The sequence below is a fragment of the Oryx dammah genome, unplaced genomic scaffold (genome assembly GCF_014754425.2).
Source record: "Oryx dammah isolate SB20612 unplaced genomic scaffold, SCBI_Odam_1.1 HiC_scaffold_29, whole genome shotgun sequence".
Taxonomy (NCBI): Eukaryota; Metazoa; Chordata; class Mammalia; order Artiodactyla; family Bovidae; genus Oryx; species Oryx dammah.
In genome coordinates, this window is record NW_024070213.1 from 43,810,326 (window position 1) to 43,834,439 (window position 24,114).

General features: G+C 51.4%; 2 protein-coding genes across 3 annotated transcripts in view; one reads left to right on the forward strand and one right to left on the reverse strand.

Annotated features, from left to right (window-relative positions):
* Positions 1 to 8,431, forward strand: part of MYH9 (myosin heavy chain 9) — an 86,912-nt gene extending 78,481 nt beyond the window's left edge. For both annotated transcript variants that reach the window (XM_040234719.1, XM_040234721.1), the window contains 11 exons: positions 523 to 771; positions 910 to 1,122; positions 1,262 to 1,474; positions 1,763 to 1,924; positions 3,172 to 3,300; positions 4,159 to 4,247; positions 4,349 to 4,472; positions 4,683 to 4,891; positions 5,560 to 5,668; positions 5,773 to 5,945; positions 7,074 to 8,431. In XM_040234719.1, the coding sequence (XP_040090653.1) occupies positions 523 to 771; positions 910 to 1,122; positions 1,262 to 1,474; positions 1,763 to 1,924; positions 3,172 to 3,300; positions 4,159 to 4,247; positions 4,349 to 4,472; positions 4,683 to 4,891; positions 5,560 to 5,668; positions 5,773 to 5,945; positions 7,074 to 7,206 (1,803 nt within the window). In that variant the 3' untranslated portion in view covers positions 7,207 to 8,431. The remainder of the gene's footprint in view (positions 1 to 522; positions 772 to 909; positions 1,123 to 1,261; positions 1,475 to 1,762; positions 1,925 to 3,171; positions 3,301 to 4,158; positions 4,248 to 4,348; positions 4,473 to 4,682; positions 4,892 to 5,559; positions 5,669 to 5,772; positions 5,946 to 7,073) is intronic.
* Positions 8,432 to 17,471: 9,040 nt separating this feature from the next.
* Positions 17,472 to 24,114, reverse strand: part of LOC120858579 (apolipoprotein L2-like) — a 148,576-nt gene continuing 141,933 nt past the window's right edge. The window contains exons 3-4 of the mRNA XM_040234729.1: positions 21,483 to 21,609; positions 17,472 to 18,622 (exon numbers count right to left, since the gene is read on the reverse strand). Of these exons, the coding sequence (XP_040090663.1) occupies positions 17,764 to 18,622; positions 21,483 to 21,609 (986 nt within the window). The 3' untranslated portion in view covers positions 17,472 to 17,763. The remainder of the gene's footprint in view (positions 18,623 to 21,482; positions 21,610 to 24,114) is intronic.

The window sequence follows — 24,114 nt, forward strand, 5'->3', positions numbered from 1 at the left end:
CTGAAAGGATCTGGGGCCAAAGACAGATGGAGAGCACTCTTGTGGATTCTGTCTTAGGACTTAATGTGCCCGCAGAGCTGCACCAGCTCAGGGGAGGGTGCGGAGTCGGGTCCACACCTGGTGGGCACAGGGAGCGCGTTCCTGTGGTGGCGGCTGTGTGTCCGGGTGGGAGGAGGGGGCTGCGGGATGGACACTATGGGCCGGGGACGCCAGGCTGCTGCCCGGAAGAGGGGAGGGATGGAGGCTCCCTCCTCTGGGCCTCAGTCTTGGTACAAGCGGCTGGTCAGGTCAGGGTTGAGTGGCCTCTCCAAGCTGACCTGCGTGTCCACCTGCCTTGGGTTCCGTGGGCTAGTCACCTGCACTCTGGGGAGCGTTCCATTTCCCTGGCCCCAGAGGGGTAGAGAAGCGGCTGGGAAGCTGTGTCCATAACTGAGTTGGCACTCCATAACTCTGCTCGCAGTGGCAGCCCAGCTCCCGGAGCAGGTGCCAACTGGATCCTCCTTACTCCTTGCTCCCGCCCAGGTCACCGACATGAGGAAGAAGATGGATGACAGCGTGGGGTGCCTGGAGACGGCTGAGGAGGCCAAGAGGAAGCTGCAGAAGGACCTGGAGGGGCTGAGCCAGCGCTACGAGGAGAAGGTGGCTGCCTACGACAAGCTGGAGAAGACCAAGACGCGGCTGCAGCAGGAGCTGGATGACCTGCTTGTGGATCTTGACCACCAGCGGCAGAGCGTCTCCAACCTGGAGAAGAAGCAGAAGAAGTTCGACCAGGTGGGTGCCGCCAGTGCATCAGTCCCTCCTCCCGTCTGGCTGCAGACACCCTGCCTCGGGGAGAGGCTGCTGTCTGTCAGGCTGTGACCCTTTCCGAGAGCCCGTTGCTCGCACTCATGGTGCCCGCCTGTCCCCCAGCTTCTGGCCGAGGAGAAGACCATCTCCGCCAAGTATGCGGAGGAGCGTGACCGGGCGGAGGCGGAGGCCCGGGAGAAGGAGACCAAGGCGCTGTCTTTGGCCCGGGCGCTGGAGGAGGCCATGGAGCAGAAGGCAGAACTGGAGCGGCTCAACAAGCAGTTCCGCACCGAGATGGAAGACCTCATGAGCTCTAAGGATGACGTGGGCAAGAGTGTGAGTCCCTGAGCCCTTGGCCGGCTCTTGGGGTCGGGGGCGACCTCCAGACACCAAGAATTAGGGCCTCACAGACACTGGGGCTGGGGACCTGGGGGCCTGGCTCCCCTCTGGTCCTGATCGGGACCCCTGGTGACAGGTCCATGAGCTGGAGAAGTCCAAGCGGGCCCTGGAGCAGCAGGTGGAGGAGATGAAGACGCAGCTCGAGGAGCTAGAGGATGAGCTGCAGGCCACCGAGGATGCCAAGCTGCGGCTGGAGGTCAACCTGCAGGCCATGAAGGCCCAGTTCGAGAGGGACCTGCAGGGCCGTGACGAGCAGAGCGAGGAGAAGAAAAAGCAGCTGGTCAAACAGGTGCAGAGGGCCTGCCCACACCCTGGGCAGAGGTGGGCCGGGGTCCCCCTGAGTTTGGGGGCTCCTTTCTCCTTCCACTGGTCTGTGGGAGTGTCCTCCACGTCATCGCGTCCTAGTTCTCTGCCCGGGGGTTAGTGACCCCCTCTATCAGGGTTTTATGGTCAGTAATCCTCACTGTCCCTGGAGGCCCTGTGGACTCCCTGGGACTGGACCAAGCCCACCTGGGCCCTGAGCTGAGGCGGTATCTTTGGGTCCGTCCGGGCCCCTGAGCTGTCGGCACCTCCCCAGGTGCGGGAGATGGAGGCCGAGCTGGAGGATGAGAGGAAGCAGCGCTCAATAGCTGTGGCCGCTCGGAAGAAGCTGGAGATGGACTTGAAGGACCTGGAGGCCCACATCGACTCGGCCAACAAGAACCGGGACGAAGCCATCAAGCAGCTGCGGAAGCTGCAGGTGAGCTCAGGCTGGTCTGATCCAGCCGCACACGGCAGCATTGGGCCCAGCACGGGGCTGGACACTGCTGGGCTGGCCTGTGAGTGCTGGGAAGTGCCACCTTGAAGGTCTTGGGTGTGGCACAGTCCTAAAGAATCTGCCTGCAAGGTGGGAGACCTGTGTTTGATCCCTGGGTAGGAAAGATCCCCTGGAGAAGGGAATGGCTACCCACTCCAGTATTCTTGCCTGGAGAATCCCACGGACAGAGGAGCCTGGCGGGCTACAGTCCATGGGGTCAGAGTCGGACACGACTGAGAGACTAACACTACTGCTGCTACACAGATGCAGACCCAGAGGCCGAGTGGAGACAAAATATTATAGTCAGAAGCAAACTTGCAGGAGTCAAAAATTGTTGACTTCACATTAAACAAAGAAACAAGTGTAAAGCTAAAAGTGCAATGGTGTTAAAGTCACTTAGTCACTTAGTGGCAGTTTTCTAGAATAAGCCAGACATGACTCAGTCCAGCCTTAACGGACAGTGACAGAAGGTTCCCAGCTGGTGAATCAGTGCAGCAGTCCAGAAACAGAACACATGCTTGGCCTTGTCAATAATTAAAAATAACAAGTTAAAAAAGAAAAAAAACCCAGCTCTGAGATGCCTCATTATACCCGGCAAACCAACAACAGTAACACATGTCAACATCTGGTGCTGGCAAGGTCGTGGGCCGTAGATACATTGATGGTGGTAGTTAGCTGGTACCACCTGGCCACACACAACAAAGCTTGTACCCTTGGGCCTGGGGAATCCCAGTTTTGGATTTACCTACAAAAGAAAAGGGAGGAAAAAAGTATGTCCCAAGATCTTTAGAGTTAGAATGAATCACAGGAGAACAAAGGACATAGGCTTATGTCTTGTGGTTGGGGTTAACCTGGCAGGTGGCCCTTGACCTGGAGCATGGGATCCAAGTCAACCAGAAGTGGTAGAAAGTAAACAGAAATGCAGCTGGACTAACACACACCCAGGGCCTAACGCTGCCACAGGTGTCCTTTGTAAACCCTAATGGTCAGAAGACTGTCAGTGGTGTAGAACAGAGACATTTTGTCTTGCCTCTTGCCCTTTGATATCTGTGTGAGCTGAACATGGGCGCAGGCTGAGAACCAGCCACCGGTCCCTGTTGGTGAGGTGTCTTCTGGGGCTGAGGGCAGGAGTGGGTGGTGCACGGGAGTGGCTGGGGTGGTGGTGCCAAGCCTTTCCTCTCCGCCCCCAGGCCCAGATGAAGGACTACATGCGGGAGCTGGACGACACACGCGCCTCCCGCGAGGAGATCCTGGCGCAGGCCAAGGAGAACGAGAAGAAGCTGAAGAGCATGGAGGCCGAGATGATCCAGCTGCAGGAGGTGGGCCGGGTGCAGTGTGCCATCTGACCAGCAGGTGGCAGCCCAGAGCCTCCACTCACCAGCTTGGGTCACCCGGGAAGGCCTTGAAAAATGGGCCAACCTCCAGGCGTGGGCAGGGCTGGTTCTTGTTTTCTGAAAGGTTGCAGTGCCAGGTTTCATTAAGTTGGAAGGTTCCCTGGTGTGATTAAATTGTGTGTGAATTAAATTGTCACCATTTGGGGCCGAGACGGGGCTCTGTGGTAACCACCGCTGCCCACTGTGACTTGCCACCCGGCGAGCAGGGGGCCCTCCCAGAGGCTTCCTGCACTGAATGTCCCCTGGCGGCCTCTCACCTCATGCAAGGCTGATTGTGAAAGCATTCCCCAGGCCCTAGGCCATCTTCTGCAGAGAGGGTGCTGGCTACCGAGTTTGCTCCTGACTGGGCGAGGTAGCCAGGTTTCCTGTCAAGCCTGGCTGTGCCCTCTTGCGCGTGTGTGTTTCTGGTGAGGCGAGCCCTCTCCCCTCCTGGCTTTCAGAGCCCTGGCACTCTGCCCTTAACTCACATCTCTGTCCTGTCGTCCCTGCTTCCTGTCCCGTTGGAAAGCAGAGGGACCAGCATTCCGTCAGGCCAGTGTGATTTCTTATTTATTACAACACCCCTGGCTTAGTTTTTAGCACTTAGATATGGGGGCTGTGTAAACATATGGTGCCTAAGCTGTGACCTCAGAGGGGCTCATGAGAATGGGCTTCATGGAGGAGGTAGGCCTGGGAAAGGGGTTTGAGAAGAGGAGGCCAGGGGTTCAGAGTACTGGGAATGGAGGGGGGGGGTCTGTCGGCTGTGGGGACCCCCATGGGTCACGTTCTGGGTTCCCATGGCAGGAGCTGGCAGCCGCCGAGCGCGCCAAGCGCCAGGCCCAACAGGAACGGGACGAGCTGGCCGACGAGATAGCCAACAGCAGCGGCAAGGGGTGAGCTGGGGCAAGCGTGGCATGTTCCACTGGAGGAGGTGGTGAGTGTGGGGGCTCCCCGCTCCAGCTTAGCCACTTTTACTTTTCTCCACCCTCCCCAGTGCCCTGGCGTTGGAGGAGAAGCGGCGGCTGGAGGCTCGCATCGCACAGCTGGAGGAAGAGCTGGAGGAGGAGCAGGGCAACACGGAGCTGGTGAACGACAGGCTGAAGAAGGCGAACCTGCAGGTGGGCAGCCGGGCCTCCCTCCACACCAGGGCCCCTAGCAGAAGCCATCTGATGCTTAGAGGAGGACATCCTGGTGCCTGCACTGTCTCCTTGGTTCCTCTCTTTCGGGGGTCGAGCTGCTTCTGAACCCTTCCCATTAGGCAGCTCCCTCTTCCAGGAGGTGATGAGGGTCCCCACCTTCCTTGAGGTCACCAGCCCTTCTTCCCACAGATCGACCAGCTCAACACCGACCTGAACCTGGAGCGCAGCCACACCCAGAAGAACGAGAACGCAAGGCAGCAGCTGGAGCGCCAGAACAAGGAGCTCAAGGTCAAGCTGCAGGAGATGGAGGGCACCGTCAAGTCCAAGTACAAGGCCTCCATTGCTGCCCTGGAGGCCAAGATCGCACAGCTGGAGGAGCAGCTGGACAACGAGACCAAGTGGGTGTCCCTCACCTGCCACCCAGCATCATCTGCAGGCCTCTCTGTGTGCCCGTCCCTGATGCTGTCTCCCCTGTCCTAACGGGGCTCTCATCTTTTTTCCTGGGGCCTTTTGCTAGGGCTTTAGAGTTTGAAGAGGAACCCACGGGCCACTTCTAAAGTTGGGCCTGGTGACTCTCTCAGGGCTGAATCAGAGAGAGGTGGTAGTTCCCACTCCCTGGGCAGCCCATCTGTGGGCTCAGCAAGACAGACTTCTTTAAAGTGAAAGTCACTCAGTCGTGTCCGACTCTTTGCGACCCCATCGATTATAGCTCACCAGGCTCTTCTGTTCATGGGATTCTCCAGGCACGAATATTGGAGTGGGTTGCTATTCCCTTCTCCAAGGGACCTTCCCAACCCAGGGATCAAACCCGGGTTGTAATGGGCGTCAGTCATTCTTTTTTTCTAGCTTTATCTGTGCTCTCTGAGGTGTGTCACTTCCTTGAGCCTCAGTTTCCTCATCTGTGAAATGGGGCCAATCCTGATGCCTTCCTAAGAGCATTGGTCAAGGCCTCCCTACAGGGGACAGGCCAGTGAGACCCAGATGTGGGTGGCCCAGTTGGTGGGTTTGTCTACCAGACCTTCCGAAAGAGCGGGTGCCCCTGAGCCGCTGTGTTTGTGCCTCACAGGGAGCGCCAGGCAGCCTGCAAGCAGGTGCGTCGGGCCGAGAAGAAGCTGAAGGACGTGCTGCTGCAGGTGGATGACGAGCGGAGGAATGCCGAGCAGTACAAGGACCAGGTGAGTTGGGGTGGAGCAGGGCCCTGCCCCGAGGCAGCTGAGAGCGGGATGGGCCACCGGCATGTGGAGTCCTGACCTGGGCCCCTGGCCTTGCGTCTCTCCAGGCAGACAAGGCGTCCACCCGCCTGAAGCAGCTCAAGCGGCAGCTGGAGGAGGCGGAGGAGGAGGCCCAGCGGGCCAATGCCTCCCGCCGGAAACTGCAGCGTGAACTGGAGGATGCCACTGAGACGGCGGATGCCATGAACCGTGAGGTCAGCTCCCTCAAGAACAAGCTCAGGTGAGCCCCGCCAACCGCCCCCCACCCCACTCCCTCACCCACACCCGCCCCGCCGCGTGACCCTTTCTCCTCCAAAAAGCTCCTTTGTCCTGAAAAGCAGAATTCTAACCATGAGGCTCTTGTAAACTCAGTCCCTTTCTCAACCTTGTCAGTGGGCAGGGCACTTACTGACACCAGAAGGGTGCTTTTCAGAGAGCCCAGCCTTTTGAATAATCTCTCTGGGTGATTGATTCCCGTCCTGCCTGAAAAGTCTGTTCCTGTCACGGCCCTTAAGCCCACTGAGAATGTTTTCAGGTTTTGTGAACTAGAAGTTTCTCAAGGCCACCCAGCCAGTCTCTGGCACAGCTCAGGTCAATCTTCCAACCCTGATCAGGTGGAAAGGGCTGATTGGCATTTCTCAAAGGAGTGTCCTGATCAGGCAGTGTGAAATGGTTGAGGCAGAGGGCCCTTTTTGTCGAGATTCTCATTGTTGACTCCTTTTCCCAGTGATCCTTTTTGTTTTTTTAAGCATAAAAGCAGCAGTCTAGTCGGTGTGTATGTTGTTGGTTTTCTTATCCGGGACTGGAAGAGATGCCCGTTTGGGTGCACTGCACTGTCGGCCTCTGTCTCATGATCTCACCTGTTTGCTACCAAGTGTGACCGGAGGGTAGTGTTTTGCAGAGGCGGCTCCTACTGCTCTTGGGCCTCCTTCTGTTATTTAGTCGCTCAGTCGTGCCCGACTCTTTGCAACCCCATGGGCTGCAGTCCAGCAGGCTCCTTTGTGGGATTCTCCAGGCAACAGTACTGGAGTGGGTTGCCATTTCCTTCTCCAGGGGATCTTCCCAATCCAGGGATCAAACCCGTGTCTCCCACATTCCCTGCATTGGCAGGCGGATTCTTTACCACTGTGCCTCCTTTTAATGAGCCCCTGTTACCTGACAGTTTTTTGCTGGTGTTTGGGGTGAGAGCAGGAAGCTTCAGTCATCCCCTTATCGTGAGCCCTCCTGTCCTGCCCTGGGTTCCCCCCGCCCCTTCATTGCTTCTCCCCGTGGGATGTCAGGAGCTAGTCTTCCTCTGAGGTTGCTTTGAAACACATGAGCTATGCTGTGGCCACCTGCCAGCCTTGCTAACCGCTACCTCTGCCCCCAGGCGTGGGGACTTGCCGTTCGTTGTGCCCCGCCGAATGGCCCGGAAAGGTGCCAGCGACTGCTCGGATGATGAGATGGATGGCAAAGCCGACGGGGCTGAGGGCAAAGCCGCCGAGGCCAGAGCTGCCGAGTAACCGGCTCGTCTCCTGCTGCCTGGAGACGGACATCAGTGACTCCGCCTCCCCCCCCAGCCCCCACAGCACCCCTTCCTCCCTCTGGGGACTGCTGTGACTGTGACCCCACCTTATCCCCCCAGGCTGGGGACCTCAGGCCCCCCTCACCACCCCGCCTGTCCCCCAGGCCTCCCTGAGGGCGTTCGGCTTCCTCTGTTGCAGCCCCCCTGCTCCCCTCCACCCCCACCCCGAATCTGATACCAAAGAGTCAGGGTCCTGGGCCCAGGCCAAGGGACAGAGCGACCAGCCGGGTCTCCCGCCCTCTCGCCACAGAGCACAAGATGGTGAGGCGAGGAGGGCAGGAGCAGGCCTCCGGGGATGGGCAAGAGAGTTTTCTATGAATCTATTTTTCTTCAGACTAAGGAGTTTCGCTAGCCCAATGCCCCAGAAGAGTTGTCACCTCCCCCCCGCCTCCGCCACCAGCTCTCCCCTCTCCCTCCTTTGCTGTTGGCAATCACACTCGGTGACCTCACACCCTCTGCCCCACCGGCCCCCCTGCTCCCGTGGACTCTGGGTGGTCCAACATGAGCAGCCCCAGGGGGTCCACCTCTGTGCAGGGCACAGGATGCCGGGGCCGGGAGGGGAGGGCCTTCCTCCCTACCCCGCTGGGCAGCACCACTGTCCCCTTCCTGCTTCTCAAATGTCTCAAGTGCAATGATGACCCCTTCCCCTCCTTGGCCCAGGGCAGCCCATCCCTGCCGCAGCGGGGCTGTTGGGCTGAGCAGGCAGGGCCTAGGGGCCAAGCTGGAAAGGCCAGCAGTGGCCTCTCCCAACACTCTTGGGGACCAAATATATTTAATGGTTAATGGACTTGTCCCGAGTCTGACAGCCAGAGCAGTGGAAAGGGCCAGGACTGGGGCCCGAGGGTAGTTGATCAGCACCGTTGACTCAGTATAAGTCAAGACGCTGCCGTCTGCACAGACATTTTTAAAAGAAAAAGAAAACATTGTTGTCTTTTCTCCCTCTCACTGTAATTAGTGATAAAATTCCCAGTCTTTATCACTGCCTTTCCTTCAGAAGCACGTCTAGAAGAGAATAGCTCGTCCTACACTGGTCTACACTGGTGGCTGAATTTCCTTGTATTCCTAACTATTTTGTATATGCTGCATTTAGACTTATGGCAAAGAAGGCATTTTTTTTTTTTTTAAGGAAACAAACTCTCAAGAAATCATGAAGTTATATTAAACCTACATATGCCTAAAAAGCTCTGAATTCAGGTCCCAGTTGCTGTCACCAAGGAGTGGACAGAACTCCCACCCCCGCCCTTTTTTTATATAATAAAAGTGCCTTAGCATGGTTGCAGCTGTCACCACTACAGTGAGCTGGTTTACAGATGTTTTCCACTGAGCGTCACAATAAAGAGATTCTTGTGCTACGAGACACGTGTCTGGGGGCTGTCTGTGCACGGGAGCAGGTGGCCTAGAAGGCACTGCATCTGGGCTCCCCTGGAAGAGACTGTGCTTTGCTTCTGCAGCAGGTACCTCCTTTGTGTGATTTCTGGAAGCTTCCAGGAGTGCAGCATGGTTGGGGCCAGGCTTTAATAGGGGGTGGTGGTCATGCAGAAAGGCAGGCTGGCCAGATTCAAGGATGCTACAAGTGTCTTATAAATCTCGATTCCTTTCAGTTACTGAGCACCTACTATGTGTTGGACACTGAGCTGGCTCAGAGGCTAGAGACGCCAGCTTCTCGAGGTTCCTTAGTCATCAGACAAGGCAAAGCCTGCCCTCTGGAGGTTTGTCCCAGGGGCTGTAGAAGCAGGAATGAGGGATTTGGTGCCTAAGCATGTGGGTGCTGGGGCAGAGGCTTTCCACAGGACTGTCAGCTTTTGTTCCTTCATTCTTTCAACAAAGGCTGGGTGTAAACCAGGCCCCTCACCAGGCACTGGGAGGGTGAGGGCAGTAAAGACAGATATCCCTGTAGTTGCAGGTGAGAGGGGAGGGAGAAAAAGGCTCTCCTTAGAGAAGGGACTGGGCTCGCACTTGACTCAAGGTGTGGACTCTCGCAGCCTATCTGTATGTAGGCCTCCTCTCCCCTACCAACCCAGGTCACTGTTTGCCCAGCCTGGTTGCTCAGGAGAGCTGGTTGCTTGCCAGGCCTCCAGCAGTTGACCCGTCCAGCCTGTGAGCAGGTGCACTTTCAGGCCCTGGGAAAGGAGTGGCAGGAGGTGATGGGAGAGGTGGGTGGGGGCCAGCACTGGAGCCTGGGGCCCTTCTTCCTGTCAGCGGGGGCCACTCCTATAGAAGTTCTGGGGGCCTTCCCCGCCTCTCCCAGCTGGTGGTGCCTGCACCCCTCCATCCTGCCTCTGTCTCTTTGTGGCCTTCTCCACCTACTCTCTGTTATCTCTGTGTCTCTTATAGGGATGCTAGTTATTGGATTTAGGTAATCAATGTTGATCTCAAGATACTTCACTCAGGATTTTCAGAGACATTTTCCCACCTAAGGTCAATACACAGTTGCAGAGGTTAGGTCGTGGACATACTATTTGGGGAGCCACCATTTAAGTCACTATAGGACCTGCAAATATTAGTTCTCCCCCTTGAGGTCCTGTGGATTCGCTGTTCACCTTGTGCCTGGGAAGTGCTGGAGGATGCCCACCGCTGCACATCAGGAGGAAGGGAGCAGTTGGCTGCCTGACCGCCCACCATGCACGAGCATGAGAGCCCAGGGTCTACAGATTCCAAAGTTCCTTGTGGAAGGGAGGGGTCCTAGCTCCCTCTCCAGGCATCCACATGTGTCTGTGGAGCCTAAAGCATGCTAATGCCTCCCGTCATCCAGCCTCTCTTGTTCCCCCTGCTCATCCCTCCTCACTGCTGGCCACTGAAGTGGACCATCCACCCTGGTCCCCGCAAGTGCTAACCTCTTCATTTGCCTCCACTGAGCAATCAGCTTTCCCACTGGTCTCTGATTGCTGGCATCAGAGACCTCTTCATCCCTAACTCTGCTCAATTGCTTATTTTTTCCAGAAAATTCCAAATCTTGCATCCAGACTATGAACACAAAAGCCGGCTTCTGCACATGGCTGGCAAGTGTCTGGCCCAGTGGTTCTGTGCTGAGAATGTTAATCCAATGCACTACGTGCAAGGCCCCTGCACAGGGCCCTCTGTACCTAAGTGAAACTACACTAATCACAAAAAAAGAGGGTAGACCTTATCACCTAGATTCCATCTTATTTTTCCTGGGGACCCCAGTGGGCTTTGCCAGTGACACTGGTGATTTCTGGTATTGGAAGAGTCTGTTTTTAGAAGTTAGTTTATCAGGTAAATCTTGACTACTAATGGAAAGGATGGGCATGTGGATAATTAAAATTGATGAACCACTGGAAGGGAGACAAGTTGGTAAAGTAGAACGAACCTTGAACTCCCCTCCCCTCAGGAGCACACCAAAAATCACGACTATCTGCTGAACAACTATTGACAAAAAAGACTGGAATCTACAAAAAAAAAAAAAGCTACATCCAAAGACCTAAATTAGGAGAAATCATGAGACAGTAGAAGGTGCGTGCCTACAATATTGTCAAATCCCATCTCACCCGGTGAGCACTTCACAAACTGGAGAATGATGATATTGCAGAAGTCCTATAGGAGCAAGAGCTCTGAGCCCTGCGCTAGTCTTCCCAGCACAGAGGTCTGGCCTCAGGAGGAGGAGCCCCCAGACCCTTGGCTTTCAAGGCCAGTGGCGCTTGATTGTAGGAGCTCCACAGGACTGAGGGAAAGACTCCACTCTTAGAGGGTGCACGCAAGATGTCACACACCAGGACCCAGGGCAAAAGCAGTGACTCCATAGCAGCCTGGGCCAGACCTAGCTGCTGGTCTTGGAGGATCTCCTGGGGAGGTGGGGGCAGCTGTGGCTCTCTCTGGGGTCATAAAATCTGGTGGTGCACAAAGCGGGGAGTGTTCACCTATGTGAACTTGCTGCAGGCAGGTATCCTGGGTCCTTGGCACTGAGACCTGATCTCATCCTGCTACTAGAAATCCTCAGGCCAGACAGCCAACAGGTTGGGAACACAGGCCCACCCATCAGCACACAGGTTTCGCAGACTTCCTGAGCCCACAGCCACTTCTTGACAGAGCCGTGCCCACCGGAGGGCCAAGATCTGGCTCCATTCATCAGTGGGCAGACGTGGGCCCCTCCCTGCAGGCAGCCTGCACAAGCCTCTCCACCAGCCTCATCCACCAGGGGGCAGACACCAGAAGCAGGAAAACTGATCTCGTAGCCTGTGGGAGTGAGTGTGCACACACAGGTCAGAACCACCTGCACCAGCTGGTTCCTGGCCCTTGGGTGACGAGAGGGGAGTATATTGCTGGGACTCAGGACATTTCAGTTCAGTTCAGTCACTCACAAAGGGCCAGTTCTCCAAAGTCGAGAAACATAACTCACCTACTACATACAATTAGAAATTTAAACAAAGTGAGATGGCAAAGAAATACGTTCCAGATGAAGGAAGAAGATAAAATCCCAGAACGAAGTGATGTCGAGATAGGCAATCTACCTGAGAAAGAGTTCAGGGTGATGATTGTAAAGGTGATCCAAGAACTTGGGAAAAGAATGGATAAACAGAATGAGAAGTTACAAGAAATTTTTAGCAAAGAATTAGAAAAGATAAAAAACAATCAGAGTTGAAGAAGACGATAACTGAAATGAAAAATACACTAGAAAGAATCAATAGAATAAATGAGGCAGAAAAATGAATCAGTGAGCTGGAAGAGAGGTAGAAACCACTGCTTTAGAGCAGAATAAAGAATGAAAAGAAATGAGAGTTTAATGGACTTTTGGGACCATAACAGATGGACCAACATTTGCATTGTAGAACTCCCAGAAGGAGAAGAGAAAGGGCCTCAGAAAATATTTGAAGAGATATCTACATAAAAATACAAATAGAAATTTAGAAATAGAAATAGAGAGTCCCATACAGGATTAACCAGGATGAACATGCTGAGACACATAATAATTACACTGAAAAAAATGAAAAACAAAGAGAAAATATTAAAAGCTACAAATAATATACAAGGAGGACATCCCTGATGGTCTGATAGCTTAGAATCTGCTTTCCCATGCAGGGGACATGGATTCAATCCCTGATCTGGGAAGATTCCACTTGCTGTGAGGCAACTGAGTCCATGCACCACAAGTACTGAGGCCATGCTCTGCAACAAAAGAAGCCACTGCAATGAGAAGCCCATGCTCCACAAGGAAGAGCAGCTCTTGCTCACTGCGACTGGAGAAAACCTGCACACAACAACAAAACCCAGTGCAGCCAAAATAATAATAATAATAATACATTTTTAAAAAGACACAGCACTGCTGTCAAGGAGCCACAGTCTGAGGGGAGATGGGAGAGACAGACCTGTTTCAGGATGCATCACTGTGAGAAAAAATATGCATATACTAGGGAATATTCATAAGACTATCAGCTAATCTTTTAGCAGACACCCTGCATGCCAGATGGGAGTGCCACTGTATATTTAAAGTTATGATAGGGAAAACCTACAACCAAGGATACTCCTCCCAGCAAGGCTCTGATTCAGATTTGTTGGAGAAGTATAAATCTTCACAGACAAGCAAAAGCTAAAAGGATTCATACCAACAATCCAGCTTTACAACAAATACTAAAGAATTTCTCAACGGAAAACAAAAGACCACAATTAGGAATCAAGAAAAATTATGGAAAAGCTCACTGGTAAATGCCAACGTACAGTAAAGGAAGGAAACTATTCACATACAAATATGATATCAAAATGAATAATCATGATAGGAGGAGGGTACAAATGCAAGGTATTTAAATGTATTTGAAATTGAGACCACCTTAAAATGATTATATATATATATATAGCCTGCTATACCAAAACCTAAAGGTAACAAATCAAAAATCTATAATGAGTTTACACACAAAAAAGAAAAAAGAATCAAAACACAACACTGAAGATAGTCATCAAATCATAAGAGAACAAAAGAGGAAAAGGGAAAAGAAAGACCTATTAAAACAAATTCAAAACAACAAAATAAGAACACTCATCTCAATAATTACCTTGAATGTAAACTGAATAAATGCTCCACCAATAGACATAGATTGGCTGAATGGATAGAAAAACAAGACCAATATTTATGCTGTCTACAAGAGACCCACTTCAGATCTAGAGACACACATAGACTGAAAGTGAGGGGATGGAAAAAGGTATTCCATGCAAATGGAAAGCAAAAGAAAGCTTGAGTCTGGGGGCTTCCCTGGTGGCTCAGTGGTAAAGACTCTGCCTGCCAATGCAGGAGACACAAGTTCGGTACCTGATCCGGGAAGATCCCACATACTGTGAAGCAACTAAGCCGGCGTATCACAACTACTGAGCCCTAGAGAGTCGAAGAGCTGCAACTACAGAGCCCACTGACGCCTGCGTGCCCTAGAACCTGTGGCCCCACCAAGAGAAGGTGCCACAGTGAGAAGCCTGCACACCGCTAGTGAGTTGTCCCCACGTGCTGCAACTAGAGAAAAGCCCGCCCACCAAGAGAAGGTGCCACAGTGAGAAGCCCGCACACTGCTAGTGAACTCTCCCCACGCTCTGCAACTAGAGAAAAGCCCGCCCGGCAACTAAGACCCAGCACAACCAGAAATAGAAGAAACGAATGAATAGAATTATATACGTACGAAAAACAAAGCTGGAGTAGTAATACTCACATCAGACAAAATAGCCTTTAAAATAAAGACTGTTACAAGAGACAAAGAAGGACACCACATATGATTTTTTTAACTTTTTATTTTGTATTGAGGTGTAGCCAATTAGCAATGTTGTGATAGTTTCGGGTAAATAGCAAAGGGATTCAGCCATACATATACATGTATCCATTCTCTCCCAAACTCTCCTCCCATCGAGACTGCCACATAACATCCAGCCCAGTTCCATGTGCTATGCAGTAGGTCCTTGTTGGTTATCCATTTTAAATATAGCAGTGAGAACACTACATATGATTGAGGATTCAATCCAAGAAGATATAAGAATTGTAAATTTATATGCACCCAATGTAAGAGCACTTCAATATATAAAGCAAAAGTTATCAGACATAAAAGGAGACACTGACAGTAAGAAAATAACGTGTGTGTGTGTTAGTAGCTCAGTCGTGTCTGACTCTTTGTGACCCCATGGACTGTAGCCCACCAGGCTCCTCTGTCCATGGAATTCTCCAGGCAAGAATACTGGAGTGGCTAGCCATTCCCTTCTTCAGGGGATCTTGCCAGCCCAGGGATGAAACGTGGGTCTCCTGCATTGCAGGCAGATTCTTTACCATCTGAGCTAGTGGGGGACTTTAAGACTCCACTTACACCAATGGACAGATCATCCGGACGGAAGATTAATAAGGAAACACAGGCCTTAAATGGCACATTAGACCAGATAGACTTTATAAAGCATTTCATCTGAAAGCAGCAGAAAATGAACTCTTTTCAAATGTACATGCAACTGTCTCCAGGATAGATCACATGCTGGATTACAAAGCAAGACTTGGAAAATTTAAGAAAACTGAAATCATATCAAGCATCTTTCCAACCACGACACTATGATACTAGAAATCAGCTACAATAAATAAACTGCAAAAAACACAAACGTGGATTTTAGCCCTGGTATGTTTCACTCAGACTTTCCACTGGGATTACTAAAACATCGTATATTTGTACCATTTTTCAGATGAGAAAACTGAACACTGTGACAAGCCCCTCCCTGAGACTACTTTAGTTGAATAAGGACCTGAAGCAGAAACAAACTCCTGGTCCTGGTGGCCCACTAGATGAAGGCCAGATCCTATGTGTCCCTCCCTTGACCTTCGATGCTCATCATAACCCACTTACACCAATGGACAGCCCATTTGTCCCACCAGCCCATTTGTCCCAGCTCATCTTCTGCTGTTCTGGCCATCACCCCAGTAGGCCACCCCCTCTCCTTGCCTCCACACTTTCACACTGCAATACTTTGTGTCAAGTGGAAAAAAGTCAGGTAGAAGAAGTAGGTCCAAATATCTACTCTGTTACCTGCTGTGTGACCTTGGGCAAGTCACTTAGCCTCTCTGAGTCTCCCTTTCCTCGGCTGTAAAGTGAAGAAAGGTCTAAAAGGCCCAAGTCTCAGCCTAGCACCTACCTGCCACACTGTAGACTAATTAATGTGCAATAATTGAAGGAAGGACCAGGGGCATTTACTGTGCCCCCAACAAGTGCCAGACCTGTGGAGACACTGGGGATAGTGTGATGAACTGGCAGACATAGTTGTTGCTTTTCTGGAGATTTTTCTCGAATGGGCTGCAGATGTGGTTAATGGCAGCAAGAAGTGAAGTAACTGGGGCTTTGTAACTATGGGCAGGATTTCTCCCAAGCTGACGGCCTTGGGCCAGGGCCGAGGGTGGGAAGCGCCCTGATGTGCCAGCAGAGGAGAGGCTTGGAACTCCACAGCCCTGCCAAGCCCCTCCCCACCCCATTCACTCAGCTTCAGTGGTGGGAGCCTGAATCTGCTCACAGGCTTCCCTGTAAGTGGCGCCCCTAGCACTTGGCAGTTGGAGGAAGTGAGTTCGGAGAGCTGCAGAGAAGGCCGATGAGAGGAGAGGCCTTTGTAGGCGTCACCCGTGCAGTGAGGCCCAGCCCAGTGGCCCTCGGCAGCACCCCAGCCTCCAGTGGGCCCCTCTCTGGCCACTCTTTGCGGGACGAAGGGCTGAGCCCAAACTCTCCACTTGTCTCTGCCTCTCAAACCCACACACACCTGATCATAAAAGGAGTAGGTGGGGGCGGGGAGGGGGTCAAGGCTAACCAGAGGCCCCTCAGCAATTACTTCAGGTCTCCACAGTTTTCTTCAGAAACCTTGGGAATTTTGCTTTCCACTCCTTGGTACATCAGAGTCTGATTTCCTAGAACCCGATTCCCTCCCTTCCTGCCACCAAGGGCCGGAGTACATCTGACGGCAGAGAGGGTCCCCTTCCTTTCTAGCCATGGCTTCCCTCAGGCCCTGGCACAGTCCCTGTCCCCACAGACATGCTCCCCCCTCCTTACAAGGCAGTCTTCCCGTCCTCTCCTCCTGGACGGTACCCCCCACCGTGTCACCAAAGTCCTCTGAACCCGACCTCCACTCTGTGCCGCAGCCATTTGTTTCTCTGACTGCCTCAGCCTCCACGTGGCCATGTCCATACCCTAATCTGGGAAATCTGTGAACATGCTGCCTTAAAAGGCAAATGATTCCTTGCAGGAGTGTTTACATTAAAGATCTGGTGATAGGAGGAAATTCTGCCCCGGACTGCAGATTCATCCTGGACCTGAAAGTTCTGCCATCCCTTCCTGACAGCCTGCCTGGCAGACTTCAGACCTCTCTGGCCCTCCCACAGCTGCAGAAGCCAGTTCCTCACCATCAATCCATCCATCACTCAGTATTGTCCACCGAAGAAAAGCACAACCTAAAAGTTGAGAATTACTTTCTATTAATTCAGTGACCTTACTGAGATGAGTCCAAGAGCCAGTCTCTCGGGAGCTCTGCAGGGCTGTTCCAAAGAGGTAAAGGAGGAGACAGGATGTATAGGAGTTTTTGCTGAAAAAAGAAACAGCCCCCAATCCCCTCTGGGGGGGTGGTGTGAGGAAACATGTAGTAGAACATCAAATAATTACTGCTAATCAAAAATTTATGGTTACTGAAAGGGAAGGGGTGTGGTGGGATAAATTAGAGGTTTAGAATTAATGGATAAACACTACTATATATAAAATAGATAACTGACAAGGACCTACTGTATAGCACAGGGAACTATACTCAATATTTTGTAATAACCTATAAGAGAAAAGAATCTGAAAAATACATACTCTTTGTATATATACATAACAGAATCACTGTACTATATACCTGAAACTAACATGATGTTGGAAATCAACCACTCTTCAATTTAGAAAACTCGAGGAACACAGACACTAAAAAGTTCTGTTTGTTTTCTGCCTGGGGTCCCCTTGAGGTGATGCAGATCTTTGGTGAAACGCTCAGAGGGAAACCATGGAGGGATGCAGAAATCAGAGCAAGAGAGGTCATACGTGATGTGGTGTCACAGCCTCTCCCGTCTACATGCCAACAAAAGACAGTTGGAGAGACAGCAAGAGGTCAGGGCTGGTGCCATGAACTAGGCTCCCTGATCATATGATTGTTGGGCAAATAAAAAGGTGTTGGTTTCCTATTAAGGTTTTTAAAGATAAATGCAGAGGAAACAGATCTAGAGACATGAACAAATTGGTGACACTTATTCTGTATTTTTAAAAAAATACTTTTTGAACAGTGGTACTTGAAGCTTTGTGACTCAGCTTGAGCCAAGAGGGAGAATTTAGGGAAGAAAATGACATGTTTTGAATACAAGAGGGTTTAAGGATTTCTCTTCCTTTGGGAAAATGGCATAGTCCAGACAATAGACTAAAACAAGTCAGGAGACCAGCCCAGTTTCCCCTCTTTGTCTTGCTTCCCCTCTAACAAGGTGCCTTCTTCTCTTGGCTCTGCACTGTCCTGGTAGGGGCCAAGTCCAGCCCTCCTACAGACTCTCATAGGTCCGGATGAGCTCTTCCAATTTCTTCTCCAGCTCCGCGGCCAGCTGCCTCATCCTTTCCGCTGATTCTGTCTTTGCCCCTTCATGCAAGTGCTTTGCCTCTTTCACCAGGAAGGCCACATCCAACAGGAGGGCAACACCTGCCGTGGCTGCACCCACGATCCGGGCGCTTTTGGTCATTGCCAGAGCCGTGCCTCCAAATGCTCTCTGCACCTGCTTGCCGGTTCGGGCGGAGACTTGCCCCGCAGTCATGAAGCGCTTAGCGTGGGATGCTAAGCGAGGGTTGACTTTGGCCAGCTTGATGGCACGAACATTTTTCCCAATGCCTTTCAAGGCTTGGATTAAGTTATTTGTGGAGGAAACGATCTGGGTTGTCCTGTTACATAAAACCTCTGCAAACGCCTCCTTTTCATTGATACCTATTGGCACAAGGTGACTAGCTTCGGTTTCTGCTGATGACCTGCTTACGTGTTCCACAATGCTGGTGGACACACTGGTCACAGCAGCCGCCGCTCCCAGCCCTAACCCAGTGGCCGAGAGTCCCAGACTGATGCCTGCTGTCATGGGTGCCAGAGCCAGGCCAAGGACGGTCAGGACGCCAGACACAGCGCCGGCAGAGTTGGCCACCACATTGGAGATGGTGCAGTTCCTGTGCACCTTGTCGATCTTGTCTGCCAGCGCACGGAGCTTTGCTATGCTTTCCTCCAGCTCCCGTTTCACCCGAGGAAATTCCTCCAAAAACCTCTTCCTGTCCAGCTGGTCTTGTTGTGGCCCGTCTTGGTCCTCCTCTACCAAGTCTGTTTTCAGCTCCAGCAGATATTTGCGTAGTGCGTCTGCCTCTTCCCTGTAACAGTGAACATCAAGCGAGTCCATAAAATGGGCTTGACAAGAGCTATCCTGCATAGACCACAGATATTTTATTACAAATCACAAGGAAAGAATTTTACAAATGTAAAATGTTTTTCAACATTAAACATGTCTGGACATTGTACATGCTCCATATACTTTATTCAGTCATGGGAAAAATCAGCAAAGGTCATCTTAGAATATGCTTAACTTCAGAGAGGTATTTGATAAAGATGCCTCAGAGGCAGGTCAACACAACACTTCCAAAGAGTTTCTAGAGTGGGAAGGCCACAGAGAAACAAAGAGAAGTGGGATTAGAGGAAAAAACCTTCATTCAAGGGCCTCAGTGGCTAGTGAGGTCAACCTGCTCTTTGCCCTTGGCTACTGGAAAGTGGTCCTTAAGCCCCTAGACTATTCTGGCTGATAGGAGTGTCCTCCTCCGCCTGGAACTTCAGACACTGGGCAGTCTGACAAAGTGACGTAATGGGGCCTTGGCTCACATGGTATCAGTTCTGACCTCTGGAAGAGCTGGACTCTAGGGCATTAGTCTGACCTCTGGGTTGGGGCTGGAGAAAACAGGTCAGGATAACTTGTCGTTAAATAGGGTGAGGGTCCCTGGTGGGCAGTGTTCCGTGTGTCCTGCCACACACAGAATCCAGGACAGTAATGCATCCTGATGAAAATGGAAGCTTCGTGTGTGAAACCTGCCCAGACTCTGCCCTGTGGCTGATGGGAACCTTCATCCTTCCCTGTAATAAACTGTAACTGGGATCATGAAGCTTTCAGTGAGTTTTGTGCATCCCTCTAGGGAATTTTCAGACCTTCAAGTAGCTTTGGGAACCCCCAAACTTGCCATTGGTGTCAAATGTAAGGACAGTCCTGGGGACTGTGCCCTTGCAATTTACAGATTGGCTAACTCCGTGTACATAGAATTTTCTTGAAACACATTACTCAGAGCTATAAGGACCCTTAAAGGTCATTTTGGCTGGCATCTGCTCTCCCCCAAGCCTGATACCCTTGGCCTTCCCAGTGGCAGGTCACTGGGCCCACCCACTGCCCCAAGTGACAGAGAACCAGGAGATGAGCTGTGAGCCTGTTTCCCTTGGACTCTCCAGCCCACCTCCCTGACTCCTGACCCGTCACCCAGCACCCTGACTTCTCAGGGGTCACCAGTCTAACTCACGCTTTATCTGTGACAACTTCAACTGCCTGCCCTCCAAGGCTGTGTGCAACTTTATGGAACCTCAAAAGATTCGAGAGACTCGAGGAAATGCCCGTCTGAACGGCTGAGTCTGAAGAGACCAGCCCTTGCACAGCTGGTGGAGGAAGCGTTTTCCCCTGGTGGGGATGAGTGAGGCTCCTCAGAATCCCTCAAATGACACACAATCACAGCCACTCATTGTGACTCTGGAGGACTCACTGAGCCACGCATCCTTCCACTGTCAGAGCAGCTCCATGTAGATTAGAAGAGGGTCCCAGAGGGAATGAGAACCCAGGTCCCAGGCAGAGTGTGCAGACATGGTCACCCAGGGCCCTCTAGCCCAGCATGAGGGCATCCTGTCAGGGAGGGAAAAAATGTCCCCTCTCCCCAACTCAGGGGACCTCTGCTAGGATCACAGTCCCTTCAGTTCTGTGTCCTTAGGGCCCACTCTCCTCACTCTGGTCCTGGCCCTGCTGCCCAAGCCTGACTACTAGACCTCCAACCTGGACCCTCTGCTCCACCGTTACCCCTGGGTCTGACCCTGGTCCAGGCCTCCCTGGGCCTTTGGACGAGATGATTCCATTTGGTTCCCCACCTCTGACCTGCAGTTCATTCTGAGGCCATCACCATAGTCCATCAGATTGAATTGCTATTCCCACGGACACAGGACAGATCTGGGGCCCCAAGACATAAGCCCAGAGCCCCAGAGCTGGGCAGGGTTAGAGCCAGGACCCCACCAGCTCCATCCAGTTCCTCTCCAGCCTCTCTGCCATATGGGCAAGTTGGATCCTGCAGGGTTGGTACAGTCCCTAACATGGGGAATGAAAGCACTCTAGTCAGAATCCCCAGGAACAGAAAGTGATGGTGTCAGGATTTTCCGACTTATCGTAAATAGGGTTTTTATCACCAGGAAAAAGGATGTTGGCCCCTGTCTCTTCCCAAAAAGCTTATTTTAAAAGTTAACGTTGAGCACCTACTCTGTGGGCTTCCCTGTTAGCTCAGTTGGTAAAGGATCTGCCTGCAGTGCAGGAGGCCCCAGTTTGATTTCTAGGTCAGGAAGATCTCCTGGAGAAGGGATAGGTTACCCACTCCAGTATTCTTGGGCTTCCCTGGTAGCTCAGACAATAAAGAATCTGTCTGCAATGCAGGAAACCTGGGTTAGATCCCTGGGCTGGGAAGATCCCCTGGAGGAGGGCATGGCAACCCACTCCAGTATTCTTGCCTGGAGAAGTCCATGGACAAACGAGCCTGGTGGGCTACAGCCCGTGGGGTTGCAAAGAGTTGGACACAACTGAAGCAACTAAGCATTGCACAGCACACCTACTCTGTGTCAGTCATTATGGAAGCACTTTACATGCATGATCTCAGTGTCCTCACAATAAAACTGAACAGATGAAGAAACTAAGGCCAAGAGTAGATTGATAACTTGTCCAAGGCCATGTAACCTGCCCCCTTCTTTGCACGTTTCATCTCTTCTCAACCTGAGACTGTTCACTACCAGAAAATGACATAGAGGAAACCTTCCTCATGGAATCGTGAGAAGGAACATCCTCGACACCAACCATAGTCCTGCCTGGAGGAGGTGTGCCTGCCAGGAGGAAGCTACCCTGGTGCGGGGGGATACAGGTGACATTTCTGATGCACCCGTGCATGTTACCTGGACAAATCAGCCTCAGCCACAAAACTCTCCCAGGCTTCCTCTTCAGTGAGCAGGAGTTCCAGCTGTTCTCTGCTCATTGTGTCCTGCAAATACTGAATTATATCCTCAAAAAAGTTTTCACTGTCTAGATGGAAAAAAAAAAACAAAGATTAGAGGAAATAATGACAGAATCTAAATGGTATTAAGTATAAACTGGTTAATCTTCCTGAGTAGCAGTCATCTGGGGTTCCTATTGATGGATTCACCTGGGGTTATGGGTGGACTGTGTCCACCTCCTACCCAGTTCATAAGTTGAAGCTCAACTCCCCACCCCCATGACTAGTAGAAGATAGGGCCTTTAAGGAGATAATTATAGTGAAATGAGATAACAAGTAGGGGGCCCTAATCCAATAAGATTGGTATCCTTATTTGAAGAAGAGATACCAGAAATCTTCCTTCCTTTCTTTCCTGTAGCATAAAGAGCTGTTAATTTTTCTTATTTATTCTGCTTCACTAAGAGTGAAAGGAATCCAGGGCACACATGGAAGGAATCCACAGCACTGTGTATTGATTGATTGGGGTGGGAGTGAATGGGAGAAATAACTGAGCACCTGGGTCTCTGCAGGGGTGTTTGAGATCAATAGAGCCAGTACTGAGTACCGCCCGAGGCAGTCGCACCTGGTAAACAGGTGTTTATATATGGGAGCACTGAGCAGATGCCTGAACACAGCATGGAGGAAGGAGGACCCTGGAGGAGGGGGAGAGGTTTCCACCTGGAACTAACATATTTCAAGTAGAAGGGACAGCATTGCTCTAGGCAGGGCCTAGTATGTGGCCCAGGCCACGCCCGTTGTTGTTCAGTCGATAGGTCCTGTCCGACTCTTTGCAACCCTAGGTACTGCAGCATGTCAGGCTCCTCTGTCCTCCACGATCTCCTGAAGTTTGCTCAAATTCATATCCATGGAATCTGTGATGCCATCAAACCATCTTATCCTCTGTCACCCCCTTCTCCTTCTGCCTTCAAACTTTCTCAGCAACAGGGTCTTTTTAAATGAGTCAGCTTTTGCATCAGAGGACAAAGTATTGAAGCTTCAGCTTCAGCATTAGTCCTTCCAATGAATATTCAGGACTGATTTCCATTAGGATTGACTGGTTTGATTTCCTTGCAGTCCAAGGGACTCTCAAGAGTCTTCTCCAACACCACAGTTTGAAAGCATCCAGTCTTCGGGGCTGCTTTATGGTCCAACCCTCACATCCATACATGGCTACCGGAAAAACCATAACTTTGACTATACAAACCTTTGTCAGAGTGGCCCAGGCCATGGACACACATTGTATTTGATTCTCATAACAACAAAAGGTAATATTCTTTTCATTTTACAGGTGAGTTCAGGTAAGGCAATCCATGTCACACAGGTGGGAGGTGGCAAAGCTCAGATTGGGGTTCAGTTCGGAGTCTACTGACCCTTGAAAAGAGACTAGGCTGGTGGCAGGGGGAGAGCCAGAGGAAACAGCCTCTGTGGTGATGCCCCAGGGTCTGGGAGCAGGAGGAGGATCGGAAAAGGGAAAGGGCAGGAGAAGGCCCAGAGATGCTGGGGAACCTCCTCTCCACATTCTGCCTGGCCCCTCCCTGTGGGCTGTCCTGGCCTCACTTATGAGTCATTAGCTGGGCTTAGGGGGCTGGAGGGGGAGGAAGTGAGTACCTTGGCTGTGGCTCTCTGAGGACACAGACGGGAAGGAGGCTGAGGGAACAGACCCCTTGGACTCTATGGGACTCGAGGATGCTTATCTATCCCCTTCTTGGTTTTTTGATTCCTCTGTAGGTTAACTCAGGCTGGAGACACTGAGACGGTAACAGGCAGGAAGGCTAGAAGCCCCCAAATGGAGGAAATAGGCTGCAAGTGTCAGACATTTTTATCTCTCTCTTAAGTGGCAGGAGGATGTATGTATAAAATTCCCTGCTAAAGACTAGCAGGGGGGTATTCTTTCTGCCCTCTTCTGATGTCTATGTCAGAAGCTTTCTCTATCTCTTTTATACTTTAATAAAACTTTATTACACAAAAGCTCTGAGTGATCAAGCCTTGTCACTGGCCCCAGATTGAATTACTCTCCTCCGGAGGCCAAGAATCCCAGCATCTTTCACAGTCAGCAACTTTTCATCTTGGGGGCTCATCTGGGATTCTTCAGGACAAGGTAAGGATGCTTGGAGCTCTAGTTCTTTCTTCTCCTAGCAAACACATTTTCTGCTGTACTTTAATAACTCTATGGTGTACTTGTGTGTGTGATTGACTGAAAGAGATACACACGTGTGAAGCAAGAGCTGTGTCCTAATTTGTGGTTCCAAGGTGACCTCACACAGTTTACGGCAGAAACCCCACTGGGGGATTATACCGACCTGCTAATGTCAAGAGGCACCCAATGTCTCCTCCCGGGGAACGGCCAGAGATGGACAAAGTGTGTGGACCGAATTCACCTTTCTCCATCAAACTTTCCAGTCTCTTTGACCGTTTCATAACTTCTTGGGAATTAGAACTACTAACCTAATCTGTAGGATCATAGACTTTTAAGCGACTCGTAATCTATGCTGTTACTGTTACTTAGTTTGCAAACTTGGATTGGTAGTTAGGAAGTGCCTAGCCTTGCTAGGAGT